The sequence below is a fragment of the Grampus griseus genome (assembly GCF_964374135.1).
Source record: "Grampus griseus genome assembly, chromosome: 7".
Taxonomy (NCBI): domain Eukaryota; kingdom Metazoa; phylum Chordata; class Mammalia; order Artiodactyla; family Delphinidae; genus Grampus; species Grampus griseus.
The window spans coordinates 35,943,209-35,956,228 of NC_139001.1; the positions used below are offsets into that span (position 1 = coordinate 35,943,209).

Sequence of the window (13,020 nt, forward strand, 5' to 3'; positions counted from 1 at the left end):
TTAATAGTATTATCATTACTATTGAAGCCACCTTGATATTTCACTGCTGCGAACCCTAAGAAACTAACAATAGAAGCTACAAAAAAAGAAAGAGGCTTTTAAATAAACCTTTTAAAACTCTCTTTGTAGAAATTATCAATATCAGAAATGAATTGCCGACCAGATTAATTTAAGTTCAGTTGTGATGGAGAAAAATCCAAACCAAAATGAGATAGGATGAATTGTCAGGCTTCAGTTTGCAAAGGTCAAGAGGAAAGGGATGGATAGCTATCTTTACAGAATGATATGTTCTGTTATTTGGGAAAGTCATGTGAAGAGAGATGAGAGACTTTAGGAGTAGAAAGGTCAACTGCTAGGCCCCTTTTGAAAAAGGGGGAAAAGGGTGAGGCTGGAAAGTGTGCAGACTTGGGCAGATTTACATAGATATCTGGGTAGCTGCTCCATTATACTTACCTTTTTTTAAAAAAAATACCAGAAAACAATAATCTGGGCTTGGGAAGAACTTGTTAGCAAAGAGCCTATCTCTGTTCAGATGACAGGGCATCCTCTGTCTTGGTTGCAGTAATTGTAAATTTTGTGGTTTCAAAGAGTCAATCAGCCAGAAATGTATGCGTGACCTGTCAGATGAGCTGAGGAACAGGATGGCGTGTAGTCCATCCAGCGGGAATCAATGACATGACCTCAGGCCGGAGTTACTCAGGGTACTGGCTGGGGACAGGGACCAAACTTGAGTCATTCTAGTTAACAAACAACGAGTTTCAAACATCTCTGAGAAGTTCAGACAGAAAAACTAAAATTCACTTAAGTGGGTGTTCAGAAACCTGTCCTATGAAGACGAGACTAAAAGAGTTGGCATTAGTTAGTCAAGATGTGGGAAAGTGCAGAAAAGGTGACTTGATCCCGCTGTTTAGATGGAGGGTTTGGGGAGAGCATTTGGACTGATTTCCCCGCCTGGGGAATACCACATCGTAAGCAGTAGGCTCTGCTCTGTTTTTGTTCAGAGTATTCACACCACTGGAAGAAGCACTACACGACAGTAAGAAGAATTTCCTGATTGTTTGTCATAATAATAAGCTACTGCAGGTGGCTAGTGAGGAAATGTATGCAGTTTTTTTTTTTTTTTTTTTTTTTTTTGCGGTATGCAGGCCTCTCACTGTTGCGGATCCTCCCATTGCGGAGCGCAGGCTCTGGACGCGCAGGCTCAGCGGCCATGGCTCACGGGCCCAGCCGCTCCGCGGCATGTGGCATCTTCCCGGACCGGGGCACGAACCCGTGTCCCCTGCATCGGCAGGCGGACTCTCAACCACTGCACCACCAGGGAAGCCCTGTAGGCAGTGCTTTTTGCTAAAAATTATAGAAGACAATAAATAACTCTCTGCCTGGAGTAATCAGAACATTTCAGGGGAATGAAGATAGTTGGGACAGAGTAACTTGGGGACTCTTTTCACCTCAGATGTTATGAATATTGCACTCCTTCCTATCTGCTTGAAGATACCAGAAATATTATTTAACCTTCTTCATGCAAATGTTGTCATGGCTCCCAATATAGAGCATCATCTGACCTGACACAGGATATCTCACTTTGTAGGTCATTTCCATTGCTGCTAGCTCTCTGAGAAACATCTTCCTCTCCTCTGATGGCAGCCACATTGTCATTGTTCTGTGGAAACCTACTATCTTAGACTGACAGCGCTCTGTGTTTAAAATTTCCAATTTTGAGGGTGTTCCTGAGATGCTCCATGTTTCTAGGTTGTTCTGGATCCAAGTAGCACCTTCACAAGGAACTGTGAGGACTAAATGAGTTAATCGATGTAAAGTTCTTAAAACTGTCTGGCACAGAGTAAGCGCTCAGAAAGTGGTGGCTACTATGATTATTGTTTCTCCATTTCATGTGTGGCTTCTCTGTATCTGTGTGTTACTACTGCTAGGTTCAAAGTTAGAAGGGGGGGTGAAATAGGCCAATTGGTGGGACCTCAGGAGAAGAACGAACACTATCGTGCAGAAAGATTATAGTAACTTCAAAGTATAGTTTTGGAAAATCTCTTTAAATCTAACCAATGCACAATGGAAAACCCCTAAAGAACCAATCTAATTATTTAATTAAGTGGAACCGTTATGCTGACTTTTACTACAGAAGGCAAGCATAATTTTAAAAATGGGGCATTTTAATTCTCTTTTGTTTTCCAATTATCGCAATTGCTCTAAAAGGGGGTCCTTGTGCTTGAGTATACATGTTGTGTGGGTACATATTCCTATGTAATTTCAGTCTCTCTCCTTCTTACTGACCCCCCCCAAAATAATCTTCACCTGTTGATGTAGAGGTTCATGTATTACAGTGCTCAAGCTGCCCAGATTACAATCTTACAACCTCAGAGCAAATACCTTCCTGCCATCAAAGCTGCCATGAGCAGTGTGGGTCCACCGTGCAGATCTCCTCTCCCTGCCAGCTATAATTAGGATGTTGAAGTAATGGAGCTCTCACTTTTTTGCTGATGCCTGCTTACCACAGCAGACCACATGCGTTTACTCTTAGTTGAAAGGGGTAAAGAAAATGTCAAGAACGTTCATTTTAATTGGTCGACACTATATGGACCTTCAGTGCCACTGTTCATGGTCTTCTGTTTTAGATCTCTTTCTGCCACCAGCCATCAGCTTATTATAATGGGTATTCTTATTTGCATTTGATTATCCTTTTATTGTTATTTTGATTGTTACTTGTTATGAATTATTATTTTAAAAGTTTAATCCTCTTCTGTTACCTAAGTAACAATGTCATCTGCCCTAATATCTATTAAATTCTACAGAAAAGACTGACATTTTCACATCGGTAAGAAATTAGTTTTTCATCAGGTAGTCCCTGAGACTAGGATAAATGGCAGAGATCGTTTTCTTAAATGCTTGCTTTGATGTTGATGTTTTGTAGTTTAAAAAAAATTTGTCATCTGTGTAGTGTGTGGTGGTGCTGGTAGTGGTGGTACCAATGTTTCTCTCGTGTAACTAGACATGTTTTCTTCTTCATTGACTGGACTGAGTTCCCCCTGAACTTTGGAAAATGTTTAATTTGTTACTCTAACATGGAAAACACCACCTAAAATAGGAGAGAATGGTAAAAGAGAAACATGTGTTTTTTTAAAAAGTGAACTCACTATTCTTAAAGGTCTTGGGAACTTCCAGGATATTAGACACTGATCTGAGTGGAGGAAATTCGGTCTTTGCCTTTGGAGTTGACATAATACTTTCTAATGGGAACCTTCCGGGTAGCCTTTTGCTGTTATAGCACTGCCGCTGATGTTGCAAGGTGTGAGCAGCAGCTGAGTTCCTCTTCAGGGTCCCATGCGCCCTCTCCAGGAAGTCCTTCTCACATAGGCCTCTGAGGGGGACAGGGGCGAGTTGTTTGGACAATCTCCTCTGTATTGCTTTCTCTTTCTTTAGTCAGATTGAAAAAGTTCATAAATATTAAACTGGGAAACTTTTCCATGCAGAGATGACGCTGAAGAAGCAGTTATGAGGATCAAGAATAAGCTTGCCTAACTAGTGTCAAATGACAAAACTAAACCAATGTAGTAATCAGTTTGATGTCCTTTATTCAAGAGGAACAATCCATGGGTTGTAGGGGGTACAGTTCCTCACAAGCAGTGGAACACTCTTCCAGAGGGATTTTGGGCCAGTTTTATAGAGCATTAGAAGTGGCGACACAGAAAACAGGGCATGATTGTCTGGGGTTGCTTATCTGACCTTATTTAGAAAGATCAGAGAGCAAAGAAGTGAGTATGGAGCCTAGAGCTGGCTTTGCATATGGGGATTTGCTGACAGGATACTGTGTTTCTGGTCAAGCAGAGCATTTATAGCAACATGAAAGTTCAATCTGCTGATGTGGCACCCCAGGCAGGAGTGGCTCCAACTTGGATCTAGTATTTAAATACTAGAGGTTTTTGTTTCAGTTTTGTTTTGTTTTCTAATGAGTGGGGAATAGGTAGAAATGAAAGAGAAATTTAAATTAATTACAACTAGAAAACCTTGACATGAAGGATAACAAAAAAAAAAGGAAGTGGATTGCAGAACAAAGGATGAATAGTTTGTTCTCTAGCCTCTGCTGGACTGGTGGCTGGGATTCCTGGTTTTCACCCAGGCTACCCAGGTTCAATTCCTGGGCAGGGAACCAAAATCTTGCTTCAAGCCACCACTCACTGCTGTCTCCTTGACATCAGTAATACTGAGGAGGTCCATTTATATGAGTGTAATCTAGTCATTTAAAGGGCATAATTTAATAAAAAATTATGTCTTTTAATTAATTTGGAAGTTTTTAAATTTTTAAAAAACATTCTTGTTTAAGGATTAAGATCAGGGCTAAAAGAAAATAAAAGTTGTTCTTAATTTTATGGAGAATTGATTTTCTGACTCAAATACTTATTCCACTGTTATACTCTAAGAGTAATTATGAGGCTGATATAATAATGACTATCATTTATAGGATGTTTGCCCTAAGCCAGAGGTGAACAAACTCTGGCCCATGGACCAAATCCAGTCTGCCACCTGTTTTGTTTTTTTTAAATTAATTAATTAATTTATTTGGCACGTTGGGTCTTAGTTATGGCACGCAGGATCTTTCATTGCGGCGCATGGGCTTCTCTCTAGTTGTGGCGTGTGGATTTTTCTCTCTCTAGTTGTGGCACGTGGGCTTAGTTGCCTTGCGGCATGTGGGATCTTAGTTCCCAGACCAGGGATTGAACCCGAGTCCCCTGCATTGGAAGGCAGATTATTTACCACTGGACCACCAGGGAAGTCCCTGCTACCTGTTTCTATAAACAAAGTTTATTGGAACATAGCCATGCTCATTTGTTTATGCTCACACTATAGAGATGAGGCATCACAACAGAGACGGTATGGCCCTGCTAAGGCTAAAATATTTCCTATTTGGCCCTTTGCTGAAAAAGTTTGTCAACCTCTGGTTTAAGGCAAGCACTGTTCTTTACATGCATTATGTCATTTAATCCTTCCAACATCCCTAGGAAGTCAGTGTCTTATCTTTCTTTCATAGATGATGAAATTGAGGCTTAAAGATGTTTAGTGTCTTGCACAAGGACACCCAGCTAAGGGGAAGAGTCTGGACGTGAGCCCATGTGATCTCATTTGTAGAGCCTGCACTTTTCGTCTGGGTCCGGTTTCTTTGTCATTGGGCTTCAGAGAGGTAGCACACCACGCTAGTTAACAGCAAGGCCCTGGAGCCGGATCCTTTGAATTCGAATGACCTTTGGCAACAAATGACTTAACTTCTTTGTGCCTCAGAATGGAAACATTACTATTATTAACCTCTTGCTTTGTAGAGGAGATTCTGAAGAACCTTTGTAGAAAAGATTCTTAAATTCTTTTAAGTTTTCAGAAGACCTGAACTTACCATGACTACAGCATCACTACAGTGCTAGCTAGACAACACGTATTTCACTGGGCTGATGGCTTTTGAAAGGTGAGATTGTGAATCACATGTTAATTTTGTTTAAATTTTAATTTTCAGGTCCTGCACAGACAGCAGTCTCAGCCAGCCAAGGAGAGCTCCCCTCCCAGAGAAGAAGCACCTCCCCCGCCTCCTCCGACTGAAGACAGTTGCACCAAAAAGCCTCGGTCTCGCACAAAGATCTCTTTGGAAGCCCTAGGCATCCTCCAGAGCTTCATCCATGACGTGGGCCTGTACCCTGACCAGGAAGCCATCCACACTCTCTCTGCTCAGCTGGATCTCCCCAAACACACCATCATCAAGTTCTTCCAGAACCAGCGGTACCACGTGAAGCATCATGGGAAGCTCAAGGAACACCTGGGCTCGGTGGTGGACGTGGCCGAGTATAAGGACGAGGAGCTGCTGACGGAGTCGGAGGAGAATGACAGCGAGGAAGGCTCGGAGGAGATGTACAAAGTGGAGGCGGAGGAGGAGAGTGCGGAGAAAAGCAAGGCGGTGCCTGCTGAAATTGACCAGAGATAATGTGAACTGCCACCAGGCAAAGCAATACATCGGTCCAAGGATTTTCTGTTTTAGTTTCTTTAAAAACTTTTTTGTTGTTGCTTTATTTTATCTTTGTCTTTTTTTTGGTCTGTTTTGTTTTCCTTACCTTTTTTTGACATTTCTCTGTTGCACAGGATACACCTGTAGACTGAATAAGTTCAGTATTTCTGAATCAGACATCGCCTTGGCAAAGACACTAAAGTGTTACGCTTTACAATGGACTGGATCGTAGTCATTATAATCACAGGAGACTCTGCCTTCATTATCCTTGCACTTATGGAAGAGACACCAGGCAAGTTCCAGGATGAAAAGACCTATGAAATAAATGAAGGAAGCTACAAGTGTGTGTGTATATGTATATGTATATATCTATATATTTACATATATATATTAAATTGCATGGGACAGAGAACTTTACAATCCGAAAGAATAGACTGTGAAATGAGTTCTTAAAGAAGAGACTTGTTTATGTATTAAAAAAACCACTTCACAGTGAGTCGCTTTGGCTTTTTGATAAACTGCGGCCTGCTCTCAGGGTGGGGTGACTATTTTTGAATTCCTATTTATTTTCTGTGTTTGTCCCTGATTTTTTTTTTTTTTTTTAATTCTATGGCTTCCTATCTGGCAGCTTGATGGGTAATTTTTGAGGTATGTATTTAACAAAACAAATCAACACTGCCAAAAAAAAAAAAAAAAAAAAAAAAGAAAGGAAGAAAGAAAGAAGAAGAAAGTAAAGTGAAAAAAAAATCAGGGCACCTTAAAATGATACCAGTCAAATTAATCTTAAAGACACAATGCACACTTAAAATGACTCACATTCCGTTATTCAACTTGTCGTTACTGTAGTGAACAGATGCGTTTCTGTGGACTTCCAAATGAGTAAAGCTGAAATTCAGTACAGAGAAAACTTGTCCATTAGTGCAGTCTCGATAAAATGACATACTGATGTCATACAAATGGAATTCACAGTATGAGCCACATTTTATTGTGAAATTTATTTACCTGCTTGTGGCTTCAGATCTTAAAACTAGTAAGCCTGCTCATTTAAAACTTGTTTATTGTTGCTGTTTTCTTTTTCTTTTTTTTTAAAATAGAAAATAGTTCAATGTACTATTAAGTTAGAAAAGAAGTTGCTGCCCAGTTAAAGGGGCTCCCTCTCAAATAAATCTCCATGCCTTCATCTCCCGAAAGACGTTTCTCATTTCTGTCTCACTTTGGGCTTCCTCTTTGTACGTATTCCATGCACCTAACCAGACGTTTTTAGTCCTTGCTCTCACGCACCTCATCCCTTCCCTACTATGGGGGCAGCCCTAGCAAGAACCTGTTTTTGAATCATTGTGCAGCTCCAGGCAATAGAGTAAGCAAAGCAATTTCAGTGGAATCACCTACTCCTCATAAACGGAAACATTTTCCCAGTTACCTACATAGCAGTTACCTTACATAAAGCAGAACTAATGCCGACTGGCTGTTTAGTGGAATGAGCATTAAAGCTGCAATCTACTATAGTCCTCCCCCGCCTCTAGCTTCCCATCGGAAACCATTACTTCCCACTTCTCCTTCTAGTCATTGCGAGAGGAGACCTCACCTTCAGGACTGGCCAAGTGAAACTAATCTCGTGCTTCAAGGTGGCCATCAAACAGTCCCACACGGTTGGATTTTTTTTAGAGTTGTGCTCTCATGCAGCCTTTTCAAAGACCTCATGCAATATCACTTTGAAAGTTATTTTCTGTTTACTACACAAACATTGTAATATAACTGTTAATACTATTTATATATTTGAAAGGTATAAAAGGTCGGAGTTAAAAAAAAAAAACAAACCTCTATGTGTAGATATTAACTCAGAACTTACAATATACAGGGAGAAGACATGTTGCAATACAAGCTAATTCTAGCTGCTCAGTAACCTCTGGAGTTTTTAAAGGGACATTTTCCTGTACTTTTTCAAATAATGATGTTTAAAAAGTTATCTTGACATGAGCGTCATATACCTTTGCAAAAGGATGGTTGTTTGCAGTCAAGCCCTGGGCCCATCCTTCCTGTTTCTGTAGTGCTGCAGCTTTAATCAGAAAGTCCGTGGTTGCTGCTTCCTAATATCCGAGTTACTCTTTTCCAAATTGTCTTCTTACACTGTTGCTGAAGGTCACTCTGTACACGTAATGGAAACTGATTTTGCCAAGCTCTTACAAGGTGGTTCATCTATCGATGGCATCCGCATTTGGTATCTTTTACACTTCAACCAAAAATTTATTAGGTATTTTTCAATGCTAAGTCTTGCCTTTTATTTTTTAATTTCACTGCCAAGTTTGCAGTGGTTCTAAGTGAATCTGTGGGCATTTTAGCCTGTGGTCTTGCCAGATCTTTGCGAATTACAATGCATATATGTCTATTTATTCAATATCTGTCATATAATATCTATTTGGAAGAAGAAACTTTCTCTTGTAGTGCCTCTTGACAAAGCACAATTTCCCGCCTTTTTTTTTTTTTTGTGAAATGAAAAAACAAATTGTGTTTTATTGCGATATCAACAATGTGAATAAGGATTAACATATTGTAAATGTTCTTTTTTCCATGTAAATCAACTATCTTTGTTATCACTAAGTGATAATTAATTTTTAACTTATGTGCATTGTTAGGCTGTTAGAATTTTTTGGTTGTTAAAATAAAATGCATTCAAAAAATACGACTTTGTCAAGTATTTTACTGGGCATTGCCCTCTTTCCTACTTGGTTTTCGTGTGGAATGAGACCTGGTGAGTGTAAGGAAAATCCATTCCTTTATTTACAAGACAGCTTGTACCTGCAATTACAGATGTTTGAGTCCTGTCCAATGCAAGAATTTAATTGCACATGTGAATGTATGTGCACCTCTGTGTGTTTATAAACGTATGCATGCTCACATCCTGGAACTGGCAACTGGGGGAGTTATTTGCCCAGATGTTTTGTTGTATACAAACAAAACTCAATTTATGAAGATATATTGATGGGCTTGCTTCTTTATTTTTCTAGTGAATATTTTCTGTTTATAATTAAAAACCCACAAATGACTGCGTGTCAGGAAACTTTTGGAGCACATATGTCCATGGTTAATGGACATAATAAAAGTCTTTTATATTTAGAGCCGGCTGCCATAATGCGAGCATAGAGGAATGCCGGAAGGATTGATGGATCTGAGAAATGTGTGAAAATGATTTTTTAGAAAGTGCTCACAACGGAAAAAATTGCTCTAAAGACTAAAGTTAATAAGGAAGGAGCAAGTGCTTAGCTTCAGAACTGACAAAGAGAACGTCAATTAAAAAGTGTTTTCTTTTTCTTTTGATATGGTAAATTGTTTTTCCCGGGTTTTTTTTTTTTTTCTTTTTCCTTTTTTTTTTCATTTGGTTGGCATACAGATGTAATTTTTCTTTCCTTTCTTCCCCAGTTTCACTTGCCTTTTTTCGCATGATAGTTGACAGCCCGTGGACTGTGTAGATAAGTTTTAAGGACAGTTTGTGGAAACTGGGTGTTTGCAGAAAGGCGGACAGCCCCACAGCACGGTGCTAAAGGTTTTTAAAGAAAAATTAGAGATTCAGTAGAGGGTGGAACAAGTTGCTTATGCAAATTCACATGAATTCTGCATTTGGGATAAAGACATAGAAGTAAAGCATGTGTGAGATAGTCTGCCTTTTAACACAAATGCTTTCCACCTGCCTGAGGTTGTGTTCTTGGGGGGGGGGTGTCATAATTCACTAGAGGTGACAAACTCAAAACCGGGTGGCTCTGCCCATGGATGGATTGGCTTTGGCCTAGAAGGTGGTCTCTGTGCTAACAACTTTTATTTCCAAGGAAACAAAGTCAGAGACTTCTTGACTATATGTTAAGTCATGTCATCTCAGAGCCATCACTTTACGGGTTGAGTTTTTGTCTTTTCTTTCTTTTTTTTTTTTTCCCTTAGAAGAGATACTTTCCTTTACTCTGTTATTTCGCTTTCTGCAAAGTTTTAAACAAAGATTTAAAAGTCCCCACATTTTTTCTAAAGAGCAATCATGGCATAATTAGACAGTAAACACTTATTTAAACATGTACTCTGTACCAGATAATTTGCTAAGAGCTGAGGTGACAAGGAAAACTGTATGATTTAACGCTCTCCCCTCAAGGAGCTTATATCTTATTGGAAATGTATGATATAAATCCAGGAAAAGTGATATTATCATTCAACGGTTGTCTCCAGACAGATGTTTATTTGTTTAGTGAGTGATACAAATATGTGCTATAATGTAGAGAAAGAAATTATCATTATTTGTGAGCTAGAATGGTCTTGAAAGGGGCGTTACTTAGGATTGGCTGCATGTAATTTTAAAAAATACAAAGTAATCATAAGAGAAGAGTTTACCTATTTCTTACATAAAAGAAATTGCTGAGGTATTCTGGCTTCACGAAGTTGTCAGGTACTCAAACTCCTTCCAGCTCCCAGCTCCATTTTTCCCTACGTTCCTGTGTTCCATCTTCCTCTTAGTCCAGGATGATTGCTAGAGCCTCGCCATCACATCCACCTTTCAGACACCAGGGTGGAAGAAGGAGTAAAGAATGGCATACTCCCTTTCTTTTATGGGACTTCTTCAAGTCCCCCACCTAAATGCAAGGGAGACTGGTAAATGTTTCTAGCTGTTCCATTAATTCCAGAGAGAAGGGTAGAGTGGATATTTGGTAGGCAACTCACAGCCTCTGCCAGAGAAGGTATCCAGAAGGATGTTGAAGATAATAGTAGATAAGAAGAAGATAGCGAACAGGCACATTTATCCTGCTGCTACTTCTGGTACCTTGTACCTCTTCCTCCTTCCCACCCTGAGTTCTTTTCCTTGCTAACTTTAAGAATCGGTCCAAGCACCGCTTCTTCCAGGAAGCCTTTCTGATCTGCCCTGCCAATGTGGTTACGAATCCTCCTGTGCTCACATAACATTCAGAGTATTCCACATTGACAGAACTGTCCCAGTTCTTGTGGCATATTGTGGTTGCTGTATTTGCTCAGTGGGAAAGTGTGAAGTTTTTCTTTGCATTCATCCATGCAGAGAACGAGAGTGGGCTGGTGGAGGTGACATGAGCCCTGGGGAAATAGGTGTGACAATGTTTCCTCTGGATGAGCATGTCTAGGACTGGCACATTGAGTTGGAGACAGAAATGAAGAATGAAAAGTGCAGCGAGGGCCAGGTGATTTAGAACTCTGCCAGCACAATATCTCAGGGAGACGGTAGAGATAGGACCTAAAGCCAAGACTGCATGTCTCCCAAGCTTACATTTCCACCCCCAGTATCACACCACCTCTCTTCATGTCCTAGTGTGTCCTAGAAAGGCTGTATGAACTGAACATCAATTTATTGGCCAACATATTTTGTATGGAATGACCTTTTGACTTCTCTTCACACACTTTTTCATCATCTTGTCTGAGTATGACATTTCTGATGGAGTTTTGTTCTAAAGGAAAAACCTATTTTAAAAAACACCATGCTCTGCTTGTAAAACTGTCCCAGAAAAAATCTAGAAGTAGCTTCTTAGACATTTTAAGAGATTTAAAGTGTTACCTTCACATATGGAGAAATAATTACAAAAATATTCCATTAGCACTGTAATGAATAGTGCAGAGCAATGATTAATTAAAGAGAGAAGTATAATTTATTCACTATCCATTAACAGCCATAATCCCGTTTTAACGCAAAACAGCACAGACTAAGGGAGTCCTGGTAGTCTCTGTAACAACTTTGGACTGTGCAGTCCTAGGAACCCTTGCCCACCTTAAGGAAAATGTAAGGAGAAAATTCTTTCTAGATTTACTCTCAAGTTGGTTGTGAGAAGGCAGTGAGCTATCCTAGGTTCTATTTCTTACCAGTTTTGCAGCTTGCTATTTTTCAGATCCTCAGTTTCTTCATCCATAAAATGGGGCTGATGATTCATCGATCTCAGAACCGTTGTTATAATTAAAGAAAATAACTAGGTGGAAGCATTTAGAACACATCCTTCCTTTCTTCCTTCCTTCCAAGAGAGAAAGAGAAGCAGGATATAGGAAGATGCTATAAATGACTTAAAATACTTCAGATGGATACTTCAGAAGGACTTAAAATCCTTCAGAGCAGGATTAAGTCTAATGTTTTTAGAAGTTGTTTCACACTATTGAAAGCATTTGTGCCTGAAGGGCTACTGTGCGCCGTTTACGTCCCGCTTTTGTCCCTCTCTTTCTTCCACTGTCTCTTATTACAATCTCTTTCGTTCCCTCCCTCTCTTCCTCTTTCCTTCTTCCTGTCAAGAGCTATAATATGGTTTTCTTTCCAAATGAGTAAGAAAATGAAAGAGACAGTTTAGTAGGCTTCCGAAGTCTTCAAAATTAGATGTTTCAACACGAATGGCACCACTCTCTTGTTTTCCTCCTGCTTCGCTCCTGCTCGTTTCTGCTGTGTTTTGCGGATTCCTTCTTTTCCCTCCATGAATGCTCAGGTGCTGCAGGTGCCTTCTTTGAGCCTCCTCTTCCCAGATCCACACTCCTTCCTCATCCGCTGTCGGGACACTAAGTGTCCCCGTGTGCCGGCGACCTCCACTTTCTACCTGCAGCCTAGACCTTTTCCGGGTCTCCAAACTGTCCAGTTGTACTGCCTGCTCACACTTCCACTGAACATGTCCCCAGGTGACCTTATCTTCCTCCCCAAATGTGGTCCACCCAGCTGATGGCAACTCCAAACTTCCAGTTGCTTGGACCTAAAACCTTGGCTTTATCCTTTATTATTTTTCTGTCAGCAAAGTTCTTTTGGCTCTACCTTCAAAACACATTCACGGTCTGACAGTCTCTCACCTTCAATACCGCTCCCAGCTCGGTCAGAGGCACCATGCTCTCTCACCTGATCTGACCCTCTCTAACCTCCTTCCCTTCCGCTTTCCTCCCACTTCCTGGGCTCCAGCCACATCGGCCTCCTGGCTGTCCCTGGAATAAAGGGCTCATTCTGGCCTTAGAGCCTTTACTCTTCTCCCTCTTCACTCTGCCAGGAGAGCTTTTCCCTCGGACAG

At 40.4% G+C, this 13,020-nt stretch overlaps 1 protein-coding gene across 2 annotated transcripts in view; it reads left to right on the forward strand.

Annotated features, from left to right (window-relative positions):
• Positions 1-5,974, forward strand: part of SATB2 (SATB homeobox 2) — a gene marked incomplete at both ends in the record, with an annotated part of 185,928 nt that extends 179,954 nt beyond the window's left edge. For both annotated transcript variants that reach the window (XM_082657681.1, XM_082657680.1), the window contains one exon: positions 5,513-5,974. In XM_082657681.1, coding sequence (XP_082513807.1) covers positions 5,513-5,974 — 462 coding nt within the window. The remainder of the gene's footprint in view (positions 1-5,512) is intronic.
• Between the last annotated feature and the right edge of the window lie 7,046 nt (positions 5,975-13,020).